Source organism: Amblyraja radiata, chromosome 30 (genome assembly GCF_010909765.2).
Source record: "Amblyraja radiata isolate CabotCenter1 chromosome 30, sAmbRad1.1.pri, whole genome shotgun sequence".
Classification (NCBI taxonomy): Eukaryota; Metazoa; Chordata; class Chondrichthyes; order Rajiformes; family Rajidae; genus Amblyraja; species Amblyraja radiata.
The window spans coordinates 9,291,536-9,312,608 of NC_045985.1; the positions used below are offsets into that span (position 1 = coordinate 9,291,536).

Below are 21,073 nucleotides of genomic sequence, written 5' to 3' on the forward strand. Positions count from 1 at the left end.
ATGCTCCACACCTGTGGAACAAGCTCCCTGAACACCTGAGGTGAGCACAGACTGTAAGCGCATTTAAATCAGGCCTAAAAACACTGTTGTTTACTATAGCTTGTCCATAACCCGACATGCAGGTAATCTTAACCGTCCAATTTTAACCCTTTTATTTGCTTTTTAAAATCGTTTTATTGTTTCATTGACGTTGTTTTATTATTCATACATTTGTCGTATTGCTTATTTTGCAATTTTTAATTATTGACTATTTTATTTATTTTTTCCTGTAAAGCACCTTGAATTGCTGTTTGCACGAATGGTGCTATACAAATAAATGTGCCTTTGCCTTTGCCTTTGCCTTCGCTCCATAGATGATGCTGCACCCGCTGAGTTTATCTAGCATTTTTGTCTACCTTCGATTTTCCAGCATCTGCAGTTCCTTCTTAAACACAATAGGCTGTTATAGTTCATAGTTTGTTTGAAGTTGTGTTTAATAGTCTGATGGCTGTGGGGAAGAAGCAGATTCCTGAACCTGGATGTTGCAGATTTCAGGCTCCTGTACCTTCCACCCGATGGCAGCGGAGAGATGAGTGTGTGGCCAGGATGGTGTGGGTCCTTGATGATGCTGATTGCCTTTTTGAGGCAGCGACTGCGATAGATCCCCTCGATGGTAGGGAGGTCAGGACTGGGCAGTGGTTACGCCTTTTTGCAGCCTTAAGTGAAACCACACCTGGAGTATTGTTTGCAGTTTTGGTCCGCTAATTTGAGGAAGGACATTCTTGCTATTGAGGGAGTGCAACGTAGGTTTACAAGGTTAATTCCCGGGATGGCAGGACTGTCATATGCTGAGAGAATGGAGCAGCTGGGCTTGTATACTCTGGAGTTTAGAAGGATAAGAGGGGATCTTATTGAAACATATAAGATTGTTAAGGGTTTGGACACGCTAGAGGCAGGAAACATGTTCCCGATGTTGGGGGCGTCCAGAACCAGGGGCCACAGTTTAAGAATAAGGGGTAAGCCATTTAGAACTGAGACGAGGAAACACCTTTTCACCCTGAGAGTTTGAGTCTGTGGAATTCTCTGGCTCAGGGGGTGGTGGAGGCCGGTTCTCTGGATACTTTCAAGAGAGAGCTAGATAGGGCTCTTAAAGATAGCGGAGTCAGAGGATATGGGGAGAAGGCAGGAACGGGGTACTAATTGTGGATGATCAGCCAGTGGTGAATCTCTGGAACTCCCTGCCACAGAGGGTAGTCGAGGCCAGTTCATTGGCTATATTTAAGAGGGAGTTAGATGTGGCCCTTGTGGCTAAGGGGATCAGAGGGTATGGAGAGAAGACAGGTACGGGATACTGAGTTGGATGATCAGCCATGATCATATTGAATGGCGGTGCAGGCTCGAAGGGCCGAATGGCCTACTCCTGCACCTAATTTCTATGTTTCTATGTTTCTATGTATGATCACATTGAATGGTGGTGCTGGCTCGAAGGGCCGAATGGCCTACTCCTGCACCTGTTGTCTATTGTCTATTGTCTAAGCCAGCATCTGCAGTTCCTTCTTACACTATGTTGGAGGGGATCGCTTGGAGGATGGCAAAGTGCACGAGGCAAGTGTACGTAACGAGACCCCTACCTCCGCTCTCCTTAGTGAATTTTAACTCTGCGGATTCTCAGCGGCGCTGAGTTGTCCCCGGCGTCGTTCCGACCCGGGCTGAAAATGGGGTAGATCTTCTCGATGAAGGTGTGGGTGTAGGTGTGGAGGTGGGACATGTCGTCCGCGTTGTAGAACGTCACCTGGCCCAACTCGTGGTCGAGGAACACGCCGATCTTCCTGGGGTTGACGGCGGGGGTGAGCAGGCCCCGGGGCGGGGAGGTGAACTCCACGTACCCCTTCCCGGGGAGCAGGCAGATGGTGAAGAACCCCGTCTCCGGCTTCAGGTCGGCGCTCCCCTTGCGGTTGGCCGTCTCCTCCACCACCCCCAGCCCCCACCAAATCTTGTCTCCCACCTCCACCTCCCAGTAGTGGCGGCCCGAGGAGAAGCCCTCTGTCGCCAGCACGTAGGCTCTGCGGTCGAAGCGGGCCGGGGTGTCGGGCAGCTCCTGCCGCCTGTCCCCGCACCTCACGCTGGTCTGGTCCTTGGAGACCACCAGCCAAGGGTTGGCCGTCTTCGGATCCAGAGTCAGAGGGGCCGGAGCTGAGGAGCGTTGAAAGAAAAAATAACACACGGTCAATGCGACGCTGCACTCCCTCAATAGCAAGAATGTCCTTCCTCAAATTTGGGGACCAAAACTGCACACAATAGAAACATAGAAACATAGAAACATAGAAATTAGGTGCAGGAGTAGGCCATTCGGCCCTTCGAGCCTGCACCGCCATTCAATATGATCATGGCTGATCATCCAACTCAGTATCCCGTACCTGCCTTCTCTCCATACCCTCTGATCCCCTTAGCCACAAGGGCCACATCTAACTCCCTCTTAAATATAGCCAATGAACTGGCCTCGACTACCCTCTGTGGCAGGGAGTTCCAGAGATTCACCACTCTCTGTGTGAAAAAAGTTCTTCTCATCTCGGTTTTAAAAGATTTCCCCCTTATCCTTAAGCTGTGACCCCTTGTCCTGGACTTCCCCAACATCGGGAGCAATCTTCCTGCATCTAGCCTGTCCAACCACTTAAGAATTTTGTAAGTTTCTATAAGATCCCCTCTCAATCTCCTAAATTCTAGAGAGTATAAACCAAGTCTATCCAGTCTTTCTTCATAAGACAGTCCTGACATCCCAGGAATCAGTCTGGTGAACCTTCTCTGCACTCCCTCTATGGCAATAATGTCCTTCCTCAGATTTGGAGACCAAAACTGTACGCAATACTCCAGGTGTGGTCTCACTAGGGCCCTGAACAACTGCAGAAGGACCTCTTTGCTTCTATGCTCATCTCCTCTTGTTACAAATGCCAACATGTTGGCTTTCTCCATTGCCTGCTGTACCTGCATGCTCACTTTCATCGACACATGAACAAGGACCCCCAGATCCCGTTGTACAGAGAGAGTACAGAGGAGATTTACTAGAATGTTGCCTGGGTTTCAGCAACTAAGTTACAGAGAAAGGTTGAACAAGTTAGGGCTTTATTCTTTGGAGCGCAGAAGGTTAAGGGGGGGACTTGATAGAGGTCTTTAAAATGATGAGAGGGATAGAGTTGACGTGGATATGCTTTTCCCACTGAGAGTAGGGAAGATTCAAACAAGGGGACATGACTTGAGAATTAAGGGACAGAAGTTTAGGGGTAACATGAGGGGGAACTTCTTTACTCAGAGAGTGGTGGCTGTGTGGAATGAGCTTCCAGGGAAGGTGGTGGAGGCAGGTTCGTTTTTATCATTTAAAAATAAATTGGATAGTTATATGGACGGGAAAGGAATGGAGGGTTATGGTCTGAGCGCAGGTATATGGGACTAGGGGAGAATATGTGTTCGGCACGGACTAGAAGGGTCGAGATGGCCTGTTTCCGTGCTGTAATTGTTATATGGTTATATGGTTATATACTTCCCCTTTTCCCAACTTGACACCATTTAGAAAGTAATCTGCCTGGTTGAAGGGCCTGTTTCCACTCTGTATGTCTCCATGACACTGCGACACCATCCCAGAAATGTGTAACTACACTGCAGCCGATTCGTACCGAGGATTCTCTCCCTGGAATGCAACCTAATCTGGAAACATGTGGAGAGTGTTTAGAGTCAGAAGGGACTGCAGATGCTGGTTTAAATCGAAGGTAGACACAAAATGCTGGAGTAACTCAGCGGGACGGGCAGCATCTCTGGAGAGAAGGAATGGGTGACGTTTCGGGTCGAGAGTCAAGTCAAGTCAAATCAAGTCAAGTTATTTCTATAGCACATTTAAAAACAACTCTCGTTGACCAAAGTGCTTTACATTAGTGCAGTGGGCGGCACGACTCACGTCGCAACGACCTCTACAGTCCGTCTGTCTTTTTATTATTTCTTGTCTCGTTTGAATGTAGTTTTTATTATATATTTTTTTGTGTATGTGTGTGGGCATGTGTGTGGGGGGCGGGGGGTGGGGGAAACTTTTAAAATCTTTTCCCTGTAAGGAGAACCCGACCTTTTCTCTGTCGGGTCTCCGTTGTCGTTGGGGCTGCAACGTGGAGCGGCCTCCAGCAGGAACGACCTGGGGCTCCAGTTGCGGAGCTGCGGACCTACTCACCATCGCGGAGCTGGCCGAGTTCGGAGCGGGAGGAGCGGTGGTGGCGCTCGGCTGCTGCGACCCGACCCCGGAGATTCGGAGGCTTACCGCAGTTCTGGTGGACGTTATCACCGGGAGCACGTGGGTCCCTGCTGGGAGACCGTTTTTCGGGGCTTCCGCAACGGCGACTTCTCCCGCCCCAGTTGCGGGGTTGAAGATGACCTGGAGCGGGGCTTTACATCGCCCGGCGCGGCTTTGAATTGCCACGGGACACTTACCATCGCCTGCCGGGGGCTTTGACTCTGACATCGGGAGGGGAATGGGGAGTGCAGGGGAGCGATAAGTCTTTGCCTTCCATCACAGCGAGGAGGAGATACGCTGTGATGGATGTTTGTGTAAATTGTGTTGTGTCTTGGGTCTTTTTCTTGTGTGTACGACTCCAGAAACAACATTTTGTTTGAACCTCAATGAGGTTCAAATGACAAATAAATTGTATTGTATAGTATTGTATTGTATTGTACTAACATGCTACATACAGTGGTACATAGATCTAACAATACATACATAAATACATACTCAGAGGACCTCAAGAAAGGCTTGAGAGTAAAAATAAGTTTTAAGTCTCGACTTAAAGGAGTCAATGGAGGGGGCAGTTCTGATGGGAAGAGGGATGCTGTTCCACAGTCTAGGAGCTGCAACCGCAAAGGCCCGGTCGCCCCTGAGCTTATGCCTGGACCGCGGGATGTTCAGTAACCCCAAGTCGGCCGATCTGAGGAGCCTGGAGGTGGTGTAGTGGGTGAGCAGCCTTTCGATGTAGGTGGGGGCAAGCCCGTTAAGGGCTTTGTAGACATAAAGGAGGATCTTGAAATGTATACGGAACCGCACAGGAAGCCAGTGGAGAGAGGCCAGGATCGGGGTGATGTGGGCCCTTTATCGGGTGCCCGTCAGGAGTCTCGCTGCGGCGTTTTGGACCAGTTGCAGGCGGGACAGGGAATATTGACTGATGCCAGTGTAAAGGCAGTTGCAGTAATCGAGGCGGGAGGAGATGAATTAGTGGATGATCTTTTCGAGGTCGTCAAATTGGAGGAATGGTTTTATTTTAGCTATCGTCCGAAGCTGCAAGACGCTAGCTTTCACCGCGGCAACCACTTTTACCGAGAGTGTGGAGTCAGAATCAGGTACGTTACCGGAGCTAATATAGTTGATCATGTCCTTCCATGTGATGTAGAGTATGGGACCGTTAAATTTGTCAATGGCCAGGCTGACGTCCTCCACTGTTGGTTGGCCATCGTCATCGTTAATCCTGCAAACGACAAACAGCTGGTGAATGAATTGACATCAGGACTTTTCTACTGAGCAGATATGAGGCCCCTTCTGCTGCTTTCTGTGAACCAGAATCTTTGGAGCGCAGTAGGGTGAAGGGGCGATCGCAGTCAAAAAGGCACAACAGAGGATGTACTTCCTGCGGCAGCTGAGGAAGCACAATCTGCCACAGGCAATGATGGTCCAATTCTACACGGCCATCGTAGAGTCTGTCCTCACCTTCTCCATCATGGTCTGGTTTGTCTCAGCCACCAAGCACAACACCTGGAGGCTGCAGCGAATCGTCCTATCAGCAGAGAAGGTTATTGGCTGCAACCTTCCCTCCATTGATGAACTGTACACTGCAAGGGCCAGGAAGCGAGCGGGTAAGATCATCTCTGACCCCTCTCACCCTGGCCACAAACTCTTTGAATCACTTCCCTCTGGAAGGCGACTCCGGACTGTCAAAGCTGCCACAGCCAGACATAAAAACAGTTTTTATCCACGAGTAGTTGCTCTACACAACAGCTAAAAATCTGTAGCCTCCCTTTGATCTGGTATTTTGTTGGTTCACATGCTTGATCAATGGTGTTTTATCATTAATGTTTTATTATTATTAATGTTTAGTGTTTTCTGAGTCATTCGTAACTGTCACTGTATGTCAGGTTGTTACTTGTGGGCGGAGCACCAAGGCAAATTCCTTGTATGTGAATACTTGGCCAATAAACTTACTTACTTACTTATTTACTTATCTCGAGGTGTGTAAAATCACGAGGGGAATAGGAAGGGTGGAAGCACAGTTTTTTTCCTCAGGGTGGCAGGAATTAGCAACTAGAGGGCACAGCTTTAACGTGCGAGGGGAAAGATTTAATAGGGACCTGAGGGGCAATTGTTTTCACATTGAGGGTGGTGGGTATGTGGAAGCATATGTCGGAGAAAATCAATGTGGCAGCTACAATAACAACATTTAAACAATAGACAATAGGTGCAGGAGTAGGCCATTCGGCCCTTCGAGCCAGCACCGCCATTCAATGTGATCATGGCTGATCATCCACAATCAGTACCCTGTTCCTGCCTTCTCCCCATATCCCCTGACTCCGCTATCTTTAAGAGCCCTATCTAGCTCTCTCTTGAAAGTATAGTGGAATCAAGGGATATGGGAAGAAGGCAGGCACGGGTTATTGATTGGGGACGATCAGCCATGATCACAATGAATGGCGGTGCTGGTTCGAAGGGCTGAATGGCCTCCTCCTGCACCTATTTTCTATGTTTCTATTGAAAGCATCCAGAGAACCAGCCTCTGAGGCAGAGAATTCCACAGACTCACAACTCTCTGGGTGAAGAAGCGTTTCCTCATCTCCGTTCTAAATGGATTTAATGGTTTAAACCAGCATCTGCAATTCACTCTTACACACACATCACTAAGGTCTGGTCTAAAGACTTTAAACTTGACAGAGGTTCAACGAACAGTTTGTCTTACCTCCTCTTCTGAGATTCCTCCTATAATAAATAAAAAAACACACAAATAATACATGGAGGGAGATGTTTAGCAAACTGCAGCGGGAATCATGCTGAACTATTTTCACTTTCTTCAGGAGAAGAGTCCCGACCCAAAACATCACCTTTCCATGTTCTCCAGGGATGCTGCCTGACCTACTGAGTCATTCCAGCATCTTCAGCTCCAACTCCATAATCAAGTTTGCTGATGACACTGTGGTGGTGGGCCTGATCTCCGATAACGATGAGAAGGCCTACCGGGAGGAGGTGGCTGATCTGGAACTCTGGTGTCAGGACAACAGCCTCCTCTTGAATGTCACTAAAACTAAGGAGCTGATTGTGGACTTTAGAAGGGTACAACATCTGAGAACGTAGACGCCACTGGGGATAAACGGGACTACTGTGGATAGGGTGAACTGCTTTAAATACCTGGGAGTCCACATCACAGAGGATCTGACATGGACAACACACACTGCCGCATTGGTGAGTAAGGCAAGGCAGCGCCTTTACCACCTCAGGCAGCTGAGGAAATTCAGAGTCTCCCTGAGGATCCTTCAGTGCTTCTACTCTGGGGCTGTAGAAAGCATCTTGTCCGGCAACATCACAATCTGGTTTGGGAACAGCTCTGCCCAGGACAGGAAGGCTCTGCAGAGAGTAGTGTGTTCGGCCGAACGCACCATGGGAACTACACTCGCCCCCCCTGCAGGACCTATACACCAGGAGGTGCAGATCCAGAGCCAGCAACATTATGGGGGACCCCTACCCCCCCAGCAACAGACTGTTCCAGCTGCTACGGTCAGGCAAACGCCTCCACTGTCACGCTGCGAAAACAGAGAGGATGAAACAGAGTTTCTTCTCACAGGCCGTCAGGACTGTAAACTCTGATCTCACCAGGGACTCATTTACCGTTGTGTTGTGTCTTTATAAAAGTGCAGTTTTTTTCTATTATGTACATACTGATTCTGTTCTATTTTCTGCCGCTTTTTGCACAATCCGCAAACATTGCCACTTTCATTTCACTGTACATCTTGTCTGTGTATGTGACAAATGAATTTGACTTGACTTGACTTGTTTCCTCCCTTGGTGAACCAGCATCCACAGTTCCTTGTTTCTACCCAGTGCAATAGTATGCTTTGATTGCGTGGCACGCAAACACATTTTAAAACTATATCTTGGTACACATGACAGCAATAAAACAGAACCGATAAATCCCAAGAGTATAACAACTCACTTCTGCGTTAGATGCAGATATTCTTGCTGGATATCGCAGAGATAATTCGTTTTAAGGATGAACCCCTGATTGCTCTGGGCGCAGCGGGTAGAGTCGCTGCCTTACAGCGCCAGAGACCCGGGTTCCATCCTGACTACGGGTGCTGTCTGTACGGAGATTGTAACGTTCTCCCCGTGACCTTGTGGGTTTCCACCGGGTGGCCCAGTTTCCTCCCACATCTCAAAGACGTGCAGGTTTGTAAGCGAATAGGCTTTGGTAAATTGCCCCAAGTGTGTAGGATAGAACAAGTGTACAGTGAACGATGGTCGGGGCGGAATCGGTGGGCCGAAGGGCCTGTTTCCACGCCATAATCTCTTAACAAAACTGATGAGCATTCTATTGATTTCGTTTATTTTTGACTTGCTGTATTCATCTCAAAGTTCATTCAATAGACAATAGGTGCAGGAGGAGGCCATTCGGCCCTTCGAGCCAACACCGCCATTCAATGTGATCATGGCTGATCATCCCCAGTCACTAACCCGTTCCTGCCTTCTCCCCATATTCCCCAGACTCCGCCATCATTAAGAGCCCTATCGAGCTCTCTCTTGAAAATGTGCACTGTTTTACTCTAAGGCTAAAACTGAATCCTCACCTTCAGAAGTGCAAAACTGTCCTTCAGATACATTCTTTGTTGCATCTTTAACAATCTTTTATCGACAAAACCTAAGTAGGTCTGGATTCCGTGAAGATTCTGTCCGATTGTATCCAGCGCATTCTCCTCTTGTTTCTTCAGCTCCTTGATTAAACGGTACTCTTTCTCCGAGAGAATTCTATGCATCCTTGCATATTCACTGCTGATGTTGTTGTGCATGCTCGTGGACAGATCCTGTGGATTGAAATGTAAGAATTTATAAACACAATGGTGACAGGGGTCTGGGGCAGGGGAAATCTAGAAACAACTCGGCAGTAATTATCATGTAGACTTAGACAATAGACAATAGGTGCAGGAGTAGGCCATTAGGCCCTTCGAGCCAGCACCACCATTCTAACTCTCTTTCAAATTCATCCAGTGAATTGGCCTCCACTGCCTTCTGTGGACACCATGTCATAGGAAAGGTGTCAAGCTGGAAAGGGTTCAGAGAAGATTTACGAGGATCTCGCCAGGACTAGGAATAGAGACCCAGCCTGCTCAACCTCTCCCTATAGCTCACACCCTCGAGTCCTGGCAACATCCTCGTAAATCTTCTCTGAACCCTTTCCAGCTTGACACCTTTCCTATGACATGGTGTCCACAGAAGGCAGTGGAGGCCAATTCACTGGATGAATTTGAAAGAGAGTTAGACAGAGCTCCAGGGGCTAGTGGATTCAAGGGTTATGGGGAGAAGGCAGGCACAGGTTATTGATTGTGGATGATCAGCCATGATCACAATGGATGGTGGTGCTGGCTCGAAGGGCCAAATGGCCTCCTCCCGCACCTATTTTAGACAATAGACAATTCGGCCCTTCGAGCCAGCACCGCCATTCAATGTGATCATGGCTGATCATCCCCAATCAGTACCCCGTTCCTGCTTTCTCCCCATATCCCCTGACTCCGCTATCTTTAAGAGCCCTATCTAGCTCTCTCTTGAAAGTATCCAGAGAACCGGCCTCCACCGCCCTCTGAGGCAGAGAATTCCACAGACTCACAACTCTCTGTGTGAAAAAGTGTTTTCTCGTCTCCGTTCTAAATGGCTTACCCCTTATTCTTAAACTTTATGTGGCCCCTGGTTCTGGACTCCCCCAACATCGGGAACATGTTTCCTGCCTCTAGCGTGTCCAAACCTTTAATAATCCTATATGTTTCAGTAAGAATCCCTCTCATCCTTCTAAATTCCAGTGTATACATGCCCAGCCGCTCCATTCTCTCAGCATATGACAATCCCGCCATCCCGGGAATTAACCTTGTAAACCTACGCTGCACTCCCTCAATAGCAAGAATGTCCTTCCTCAAATTAGGGGACTTTCAGACATTAGAGATACAGTGTGGAAACAGGCCCTTCGGCCCACTGAGTCTGTGCCGACCAGTGATCACGCTGTGCACTAGTGTAGGAAGGAACTGCAGATGCTGCATTAAACCGAAGATAGACACAAAATGATGGAGTGACTCAGCGGGACAGGCAGCATCTTTGGAAAGAAGGAATGGGTGATATTTCTGGTCGAGATCAGTATGAAGAAAGGGTCTCGATCCAAAACATTACCCATGCCTTCACTCCAGAGATGCTGCCTGTCCCGCTGAGTTACTCAGGCCTTTTGTGTCTATCTTCGATTTACTCCAGCAATTTTTGTTTACCCTGTGCACTAGCACTATCCAACACATTAGGGACAACTTACAATCTTTACCAATTAGCCTGCAAACCTGCACATCATTGGAGTGTGGGAGAAAACCGGAGCACCCGGGGGAAACCCACGCAGTCACAGGGAGAATGTACAAACTCCACACAGACAGCACCCAAGGTCAGGATCAAACCCGGGGCTCTGGCGCTGCAAAGGGCCTGTCCCACTTACAGGATTTTTTTAGGCTACTGCCGGAGACTAGGCTGTTGCCGTGTGGTTACCGGAGTGTCGCCTGTATGGTCGTGAGTAGTCTCCTCAGTCGCCCAATGGGTCATAGCGCTATTCTGGTCACCGCTGGATTTTGAAATGTTCTAAACTTTTCGGCGACCGTGGGCTTGTCGTAGCTTGTCTTCTCCTGACGTAGGTGCTGTTGTAGGTTGTCGCCAGCTTGTCATCAAGAAAAGTCAAGTAACGACTTTGGAAAAACACGTGATCAGTGAAAAATAAAGTGGTCTCTCTGCCTCAGTGGAGGCAGGTTCTCTGGAAGCTTTCAAGTCAAGTCATGTCAAGTTACATTTATTTCTATAGCACATTTAAAAAAACAACTCTCGTTGGCCAAAGTGCGTTACATTTGTTATAAGAATAGTATAAACAAACAAACTACATACATATATACATATAGCCCTCGCTCAGTGGACGTCAGGAAAGGCTTGGGAGTATAGATAAGTTTTTAGTCTTGACTTAAAGGACATGTCAAGAGAGAGCTAGATAGGGCTCTTAAAGATAGCTGAGTCAGGGCATATGGGGAGAAGGCAGGAACGGGGTACTGATTGGGGGTGATCAGCCATGATCACATTGATTGACGGTGTTGGCTCGAAGGGCCGAATGGCCTACTCCTGCACCTATTGTCTATTGTCTAAAGTGCGTGGACTTCCTGATTTTTTTTAAAGCAGCCTCATCTTTTTTCTGGAGCTCAGTCATCAGGTTTTCATACTGGCCCAACCTGGGTCTCTTCAGGGACAAGGCCTTCAACAACACAGGCCTCTTCTTGGGCCTCTTCTTCACCATTCCTCTTGTCCTTCTGTTGCGCAGATCTGTAAGCAAGAGGCCTGCGGCAAGCAGCAGGGCTTCATCTTGTAACATGAGCAATGCCCTCGGATGTTGCAGAATGATTCGAAACCGCACCCTACAGCCCATTTTATAGGAATGGGCTGATTCCATTGTTTTGGAGGTCAAAATGACATCACATGTCTTCGGCAGACAAAAGTGCTGGAGAAACTCAGCGGGTGAGGCAACATCTAGGGAGCGAAGGAAATAGGCAATGTTTTGGGTCAGACTGATGTGAGGGTGGGGAGGGGGAGGAAGAAAGGAAGAGGCGGAGCCAGAGGGCTGAGGGAGAGCTGAGAAGGGGAGGAGAAAGTAAGGACTACCTGGATGTCTTCAATTGCCCTCAGTTGTCGCCGACAGTCGTAGCTTGACACGGGTGGACAATACAATACAATACAATACCATTTATTTGTTATTTGAACCTCACATGAAGTTCAAACAAAATTTGGTTTCTGCAGTCGTACAAGAAAAGAACCAAGACACACACCAACACAATTTACACAAACATCCATCACAGTGAATCTCCTCCTCACTGTGATGGAAGGCAAAGTCTTGTCTCTCCCCTGCTCTCCATTCTTCTCCCGATGTCAAAGTCAAAGCCCCCGGCGGGCGCTAGCAAGTCCGCGGCCATTTAAAGCCGCGCCGGGCGATCTAAGGCCCCGCTCCAGGTCACTTTCAACCCCGCAATTCGGCCGGGAGAAGTCGCCGTTGCCGGTGCCCCGCAAAGCGGTCTAACACCGGGGACCCGCGAGCTCCCGGTGTCACCCTCCACCGGAGTCGGGTCGCAGCCGCGCGCCACCGCAGCTCTCCACGCTCCGAAGCTGGCCAGCTCCACGACGGTAGCTCCGCAGCTCCGCCAGCCCCGTGACTTGGGCCCCCAGGTCGTTCTGGTTGGAGGCCGCTCCACGGTGCTAGGCCCCAACGACAACGGAGACCCGACAGGGAAAAGGTCGGGTCCCCATGCAGGGAAGAGATTTAAAAGTTTCCCCCCCACACATACACATTTAAAAACCCACTACAAACTATACCCTCAACGGGACAAAAAACAAAAAAAAAGACAGACAGACTGCAGAGGCCGCTGCGACGTCGGTCGCGCCGCCCACCCATGGACGTGGACGTAGGTTATCGTAGGTTGTCGTCCTAAGTCACGCTGATTGTGTTGCCAGTGTTCGGTAGCTTGACGTCGATTAGGTTGTTGTAGCTTGTCGTAGACATTATCGTAGGGGGGGACCAGTCGCCCGGTTTTTCGGCCACCTGCTACAACCATGACAGTCGCCGGCAGTTGACAGAAAAATCGCCAAAGTGGGACAGGCCCTTTAAAAGGCAACAACTCCACTGCTGCTCCATTCTGCCATCCCCACATGAAGTACAGCATGTTCAGTTCAAGGTTGCAACACAACAATACATTTCTCACATAACTTTGAAAACAGCAGACTATTAAATAAAAGGAGGACGTTTTTAACTTATTGACCATATATTTTAGATATTAAGAGAAGAGGCCATTTATTTTTAAACGACAATCTTTAGTTGAAGACAATATTAATAGACAATAGACAATGGGTGCAGGAGTAAGCCATTCGGCCCTTCGAGCCAGCACCGCCATTCACTGTGATCATGGCTGATCATCCCCAATCAATACCCCGTTCCTGCCTTCTCCCCATATCCCTTGACTCCGCTATCTGTAAGAGCTCTATCCAATTTCTCTTAAAAGCATCCAGAGAATTGGCCTCCATTGCCTTCTGCGGCAGAGAATTCTACAGATTCACAACTCTCGGGGTGAAAAGGTTTTTCCTCATCTCCGTTCTAAATGGCTTACTCCTTATTCTAAACACGTGACAATAAATTAAACCAACCTAAGGGGGAAGTCCCTTTTTTGGAATATTTCCAGGATGCTAGGGTACACTAGTGTAGGAAGGAACTGCAGATGCTGGCTTAAACCTAAGATAGACCCAAAATGCTGGAGTAACTCAGTGGGACAGGCAGCATCTCTGGAGAGCAGGAATGGGTGATGTTTCGCAAGAGGGAACATCTTCTGCACATTGACATTGTCAGAATCCAAGAAGGATGAGGGTGGATCTTATTGAAACATATAAGATTATTAAGGGTTTGGACATGCTAGGGGCAGGAAACAAGTTCCCGATGTTGGGGGAGTCCAGAACCAGGGGCCACACAGTTTAAGAATAAGGGGTGAGCCATTTAGAACAGAGATGAGGAAACACTTTTTCTCACAGAGAGTTGTGAGTCTGTGGAATTCTCAGCCTCAGAGGGCGGTGGAGGCCGGTTCTCTGGATACTTTCAAGAGAGAGATAGATAGGGCACTTAAGGATAGTGGAGTCATTGGATATGGGGAGGTCAGGAACGGGGTACTGATTGGGGATGATCAGCCATGATCACATTGAATGGTGGTGCTGGCTCGAAGGGCCAAATGGCCTACTCCTGCACCTATTGTCTTTTGTCTATTGCCTCTAAGACTAACATGTGCCTCAATCAAGTCTCCGCACACTCTTCTGGGAAGATTTACAACGATATCACCAGGACCTGAGGGCCTGAGCTATAGACATTGCCCAACCACTGCCCAAAAGCTCAGATCCTCAAGTCTTGGGAGATTTATAAGAAGCCTGAGGTGTAACTTTTCCACACAATTTCTGTGGGTGTATGGAACGTCCTGCCAGAGGAGGTAGTTGAGGCAGGTACTATCGCAACGTTTAAGAAACATTTTTTGGGCAGGTATGTGGATAGGGCAGGTTGGGAGGGATACAGAGAAGGTTCACCAGACTGATTCCTGGCATGTCAGGACTTTCATATGAAGAAAGACTGGATAGACTCGGTTTGTACTCGCTAGAATTTAGAAGATTGAGGGGGGATCTTATAGAAACTTACAAAATTCTTAAGGGGTTGGACAGGCTAGATGCAGGAAGATTGTTCCCGATGTTGGGGAAGTCCAGAACAAGGGGTCACAGTTTAAGGATAAGGGGGAAATCTTTTAGGACCGAGATGAGGAAAACTTTTTTCACACAGAGAGTGGTGAATCTCTGGAATTATCTGCCGCAGAAGGTAGTTGAGGCCAGTTCATTGGCTATATTTAAGAGGGAGTTAGATGTGGGCCTTGTGGCTAAAGGGATCAGGGGGTATGGAGAGAAGGCAGGTACAAGATACTGAGTTGGAAGATCAGCCATTATCATATTGAATGGCGGTGCAGGCTCGAAGGGCCGAATGGCCTACTCCTGCACCTATTTTCTATGTTTCTATGTTTCTATATGGGCCAAATGCAGGCAGGTGGGACTAGTGTAGATGGGGCATGCTGCTGGTGGAGGGGGCAGGTTGGCTGAAGGGCCTGTCTCCACGCTGTATCACTCTATGGCTTACAAGCTGTGAGCACATTGAGAGCTTACCTTAATCTTGGTCAACTTCAGTCGCTGCTGCCGCTCCAAGTCAATAACCATGGTTTGCTTCTCTGTGAGTGTGTTATATGATTTTTTCAGCCGATCCTAGGAATGGCACAATAACAGAAGTCCGGTTGAGCAACGGTAACTTGTACTGCGCGGCAGCAGTAGAGTTGCTGCCTCACAGCACCACAGACTGCACGGGATTTGCACCCCCTCCCTGTGTAGACCCCCCTCGGTCATGACTGGCCATGGGTGATGCATCCTAGTTGTTGCCTGCTTGCTCCAAACCCCGGTCCTTGTGGCTCAAGAGACCAATGCAGGAGTGACAGTCTCTGTGGCAAAGGTCACATTTGTGTGTGTGGTCTCTGGTTTGTTGAAGTTGCTGTGTCCTTTCTGCAGTTTCTCTTCCCCCCCCCCGTTTGGAGATGTTGGTTCAGGGTACCTCTCCACCTCATGCAGCCAGCTGCAAGGATCTCCCAGGACTCCACATCGATGTCGAGCGCCTCAGAGGGCGGTGGAGGCCGGTTCTCTGGATGCTTTCAAGACAGAGCTAGACAGGGCTCTTAAAGATAGCGGAGTCAGGGAATAGGGGAGAAGGCAGGAACGGGGTACTGATTGGGGATGATCAGCCATGATCACATTGAATGGCGGTGCTGGCTCGAAGGGCCAAATGACCTACTCAATAGGCAATAGACAATAGACAATAGGTGCAGGAGCAGGCCATTTGGAACTCCCCATATCCCTTGACTCCACTAGCCCCTAGAGCTGTATCTAACTCTCTCTTAAATCCATCCAGTGACTTGGCCTCCACTGCCCTCTGTGGCAGGGAATTCCACAAATTCACAACTCTCTGGGTGAAATAGTTTTTTCTCACCTCAGTCTTAAATGACCTCCCCTTTATTCTAAGACTGTGGCCCCTGGTTCTGGACTCGCCTAACATTGGGAACATTGTTCCTGCATCTAGCTTGTCCAGTCCTTTTATAATTTTAGAAGTTTCCATCAGATATCCCCTCATCCTTCTAAACTCCAGTGAATACAAGCCTAGTCTTTTCAATCTTTCCGCATATGACAGTCCCGCCATCCCAGGGATCAATCTCGTGAACCTACGCTGCACTGCCTCAATCACAAGGACGTCCTTCCTCAAATTAGGAGACCAAAACTGTACACAATACTCCAGATGTGGTCTCACCAGAGACCTTATACAACTGCAGAAAAACCTCTTTACTCCGATACTGAAATCCTCTTGTTATGAAGGCCAAAATGCTGGAGTAACACAGCAGGCCAGGCAGCATCCCTGGACAGAAGGAATAGGTGATGTTTCGGGCCTGGGCCCTTCTTCAGACTGTTTGCAGTGGGGTGGATGGGCAGTTTACAGCCCAGCTGTATGAAACATAGAAACATAGAAATTAGGTGCAGGAGTAGGCCATTCGGCCCTTCGAGCCTGCACCGCCATTCAATATGATCATGGCTGATCATCCAACTCAGTATCCCGTACCTGCCTTCTCTCCATACCCTCTGATCCCCTTAGCCACAAGGGCCACATCTAACTCCCTCTTAAATATAGCCAATGAACTGGCCTTGACTACCCTCTGTGGCAGAGAGTTCCAGAGATTCACCACTCTCTGTGTGAAAAAAGTTCTTCTCATCTCGGTTTTAAAGGATTTCCCCCTTATCCTTAAGCTGTGACCCCTTGTCCTGGACTTCCCCAACATCGGGAGCAATCTTCCTGCATCTAGCCTGTCCAACCCCTTAAGAATTTTATAAGTTTCTATAAGATCCCCTCTCAATCTCCTAAATTCTAGAGAGTATAAACCAAGTCTATCCAGTCTTTCTTCATAAGACAGTCCTGACATCCCAGGAATCAGTCTGAACATCGATTTCTCTAATTTCAAGTAAAGCTTTCATTCAGAGGGTGGTGAATCTGTGGAATTATTTGCCACAGGGGGCTGTGGAGGTAAACTCGTGGATATATTTAAGGCAGAGATAGATAGATTCTTGATTGGTACGTGGTGTCAGAGGTTATGCGGTGAAGGCAGGAGAATGGGATTCGGAGGGAGAGATACATCAGCCATGATTGAATGGCGGAGTAGACTTGATGTATCGAATGGCCCTATTCTACTCCTATTACTTCTTCTTCTTGCATGTGGCGTGCACAGCCTAAAGTTGGAGGACAACTTGTTCTATTTGATCTTATTTGATTGTGCACGCCAGGTTGATTGCATTCGTCGAAACAGGGCGGGCCATGTGAAGGTTGCAATCTCCCATCCCGTCCATTCCCCCCCCCCCCCCCCCCGCCACCCTGGACGGCCCACTAGTTTCATTGTTGGCATCCTTTGTATCTCTTCGTCATCACCCCTTCCCCAGCCAACAATGGACCATTATGAGCTCCACTCTTCCTATGCCATCTGTTGCCTGCCTTCATTTGTTGTGGCCTTTGCCACCCCATTTCCACCCCCCCGACTTTCAGGCTGAAGAAGGGTTCTGACCCAAAGGGTCACCGGTCCTTTTCCTCGAGAGATGCTGCCTGACCCGCTGAGTTACTAAAGCACTTCAGCACCTCTGGAGGACATGGATAGGTGACGTTTCGAGTTGAGACCCTTCCTCAGACTCGATGGGCCGAGGGGCCTGTTTCCCCGCTGTATCTCCAAACAATAGGCAATAGGTGCAGGAGTAGGCCATTCGGCCCTTCAGACTTCTGTGAACAGGCACCTGCTGTTCCTTGTTTCTAAGTTTAGGTCTCGGTGGTGGAGGCCGGTTCTCTGGATGCTTTCAAGAGAGAGTTAGATAGGGCTCTAAGGGATAACGGAATCAAGGGATATGGGGAGAAGGCAGGAACGGGGTACTGTTTGTGGATGATCAGCCACGATCACATTGAATGGCGGTGATCGCTCGAATGGCCGAATGGCCTCCTCCTGCACCTATTGTCTATTGTTTGGAGATGCAGCGGGGAAACAGCCCCTTCGGCCCATCGAGTCCGCGCCGACAAGCGACCCCCGCACATTTAACACCACTAACGGAGTAGACAATTTTTAGCGAAGCCAATTAGCCCACAAACCTCCACGTTGTTCACTGGAGCGTAGAAGGAAACCGGAGCACACGGAGAAAACCCACGCAGCTCACGGGGGAGAACGTGTAAAACTCCGTACAGACAGCGCCCGTGGTCAGGATCGAACCCGGGTCTCTGGCGCTGTGAGGCAGCAACTCTACCGCTGCACCACCGGAGACAGGTCGATGTGCGTAGGAAGGAACTACAGAAGCTGGTTTACACCGAAGATAGATGGACACAAAATGCCGGAGTAAATCAACGGGACAGGCAGCATCTCTGGAGAGAAGGAATGGGTGACGTCTCGGGTCGAGACCCTTCTTCAGATGGATAGGTCGACACAGGATAGGGGGTGGGGGTATTGGCAGATGGGTGACAAAGGCTAGAGATAAAAAAGCTGTACAGTTCAGTCTGAAGAAGCATCTCGACACGAAACGTCACCTATTCCTTTTCTCCAGAGACGCTGCCTGTCCCGTCGTTTAAGAAGGAACTGCAGATGCTGGAAAAATCGAAGGTAGACAAAAATGCTGGAGAAACTCAGCGGGTGAGGCAGCATCGATGGAGCGAAGTCTGAAGAAGGGTCTCGACCCGAAACGTCGCCTATTCCGTCGCTCCATAGATGCTGCCACGCCCGCTGAGTTTCTCCAGCATTTTTGTCCACCTGCCTGACCCGTTGCGTGTCCATTTTCGGTTTCACCCAGCATCTGCAGTTAAACATAGAAAACATAGAAAATAGGTGCAGGAGGAGGCCATGCGGCCCTTCGAGCCAGCACCGCCATTCAATGTGATCATGGCTGATCGTCCCCAATCAATAACCCGTGCCTGCCTTCTCCCCATATCCCTTGACTCCACTAGCCCATAGAGCTCTATCTAACTCTCTCATAAATCCATCCAGTGACTTGGCCTCCACTGCCCTCTGTGGCAGGGAATTCCACAAATGCACAATCTCTGGGTGAAAAAGTTTTTTCTCACCTAAGTCTTAAATGGCCTCCCCTTTATTCTAAGACTGTGTGTGAACCCTGGTTCTGGACGCCCAACATTGGGAACATTTTCCTGCATCTAGCTTGTCCAGTCCTTTTATAATTGTATATGTTTCTATAAGAACCCCCTCATCCTTCTAAACTCCAGTGAATACAAGCCTAGTCTTTTCAATCTTTCCTCATATGACAGTCCCGCCATCCCAGGGATCGATCTCGTGAACCTACGCTGCACTGCCTCAGAACAGGGGGCATCCGATTAGAAGGGTGGGGGGTGACATTTACCTTGTAGGTCTCGGCGGCCTCGTTAATGGACATAAAGCGATGGTCTCCGTGCTCCGGTGCGGCCACGCATTTCAGACAGATCACCTCCTTATCGTTCTCACAAAAGAGCATCGCTTCTTCCTGATGTTCCTTGCAATGGGTCTTGCTCCCTCTCTGAGTGAAATCCACTTTGAAGCTCCGAGCCTTCTCGGCGGCGGCCCGATTCACCCCGAAGTTTGTGCCCGAAAAGGCCTCGCCGCACTCGGGACAAGAGTTCGATCCCTTCTTGCCCCACGTCGCCGCGATGCAGGGCTTGCAGAAGGTGTGGCCGCACTCCAGCGAAACCGGGTCGGTGATCGGCTTCTGGCAAACCGGACAATTCAAATCCTCCGTCTGTTCCCCAGAGGCCATGTTAAGGCAGCTTCGCTAATGCGCCGCAGTTAGACTGCGCTCGCTTACGCCAGAGTTTCCAGGCGGAATGATGACGAAAATGGAGTGGAGGAGGGGGAGGGGAAGGGGGGTGGAGGAGGGGGAGGGGGAGGGAGAGGGGAAGGGGAAGGGGATAGGGAGAGGGGGGTGGAGGAGGGGGAGGATAGGGGGAGGATAGGGGGAGGACAAGGCAAAGCAGGGTGGGAGGGAGGTAGGGCTGGGGGAGATTTAAGTTTCCACTTCGTTTCACTCTGCCTCTTGGCTCCTACATCCGAACCTCGACTCAAGACCCACCACGCCAAGGGCCATGTTTTAAAATGCTACAAAACGCCAAGCATAGCAGCAAATAGCCGAGCCGCTCGCTGCCTCTCAGATTCGAGGGACTGAAATGTAGACACAAAAGAACTGCAGGCGCCGGTTTACACCAACGATAGGCACAAGGTACTGGAGTAACTCAGCGGGTCAGGCAACATCTCTGGAGAACATGGATAGGTGACGTTTCACAGAGTGCTGGAGTAACTCAGCGGGTCAGGCAGCATCTGTGGAGAACGTGGATAGGTGACGTTTCACAGAGTGCTGGAGTAACTCAGCGGGTCAGGCAGCATCTCTGGAGAACATGGATAAGTGACGTTTCACAGAGTGCTGGAGTAACTCAGCGGGTCAGGCAGCATCTGTGGAGAACATGGATAGGTGACGTTTCACAGAGTGCTGGAGTAACTCAGCGGGTCAGGCAGCATCTGTGGAGAACATGGATAGGTGACGTTTCACAGAGTGCTGGAGTAACTCAGCGAGTCAGGCAGCATCTCTGGAGAACATGGACAGATTATGTTTTGGGTCGGGACCCTTCTTCAGACTCATCCTCTCTCTTCTATTTTGAGTATAGGAGCAGGGAGGTTCTACTGCAGTTGTACAGGGTCTTGGTGAGACCATACCTGGAGTATTGCGTACAGTTTTGGTCTCCTAATCTGAGGAAAGACATTCTTGCCATAGAGGGAGTACAGAGAAGGTTCACCAGACTGATTCCTGGGAGTCAGGACTTTCATATGAAGAAAGACTGGATAGACTCGGTTTGTACTCGCTAGAATTTAGAAGATTGAGGGGGGTTCTTATAGAAACTTACAAAATTCTTAAGGGGTCAGGCTAGATGCAGGAAGATTGTTCCCGATGTTGGAGAAGTCCAGAACAAGGGGTCACAGTTTAAGGATAAGGGGAAAATCTTTTAGGACCGAGATGAGGAAAACTTTTTTCACACAGAGAGTGGTGAATCTCTGGAATTCTCTGCCACAGAAGGTAATTGAGGCCAGTTCATTGGCTATATTTAAGAGGGTGTTAGATGTGGCCCTTGTGGCTAAAGAGATCAGGGGGTATGGAGAGAAG

At 49.2% G+C, this 21,073-nt stretch overlaps 1 protein-coding gene across 1 annotated transcript; it reads right to left on the reverse strand.

The window, feature by feature from the left end:
* Positions 1 to 1,621: 1,621 nt before the first annotated feature.
* LOC116989944 (zinc-binding protein A33-like) lies at positions 1,622 to 19,678 on the reverse strand. Its single transcript, XM_033047498.1, has 8 exons — positions 19,289 to 19,678; positions 14,990 to 15,085; positions 13,012 to 13,031; positions 11,494 to 11,599; positions 8,830 to 9,063; positions 6,951 to 6,970; positions 5,356 to 5,471; positions 1,622 to 2,172 (listed from the first exon to the last, which is right to left on the reverse strand). Exons 1-8 carry the CDS (start codon positions 19,676 to 19,678, stop codon positions 1,622 to 1,624), a joined length of 1,533 nt encoding a protein of 510 aa, XP_032903389.1.
* Positions 19,679 to 21,073: the final 1,395 nt, after the last annotated feature.

Bases quoted from the DNA above. Each gene is read 5' to 3' on its own strand.
- LOC116989944 (XM_033047498.1), bottom strand. From the start codon at position 19,678: ATGGCCTCTGGGGAACAGACGGAGGATTTGAATTGTCCGGTTTGCCAG. The intron at 6,971-8,829 runs GTGAGGATTCAG...TATTTATTATAG, and splicing joins ACAGTTTTGCACTTCTGAAG to GAGGAATCTCAGAAGAGGAG. The intron at 2,173-5,355 runs GTAACGTACCTG...AACGCTCCTCAG, and splicing joins GATCAACTATATTAGCTCCG to CTCCGGCCCCTCTGACTCTG.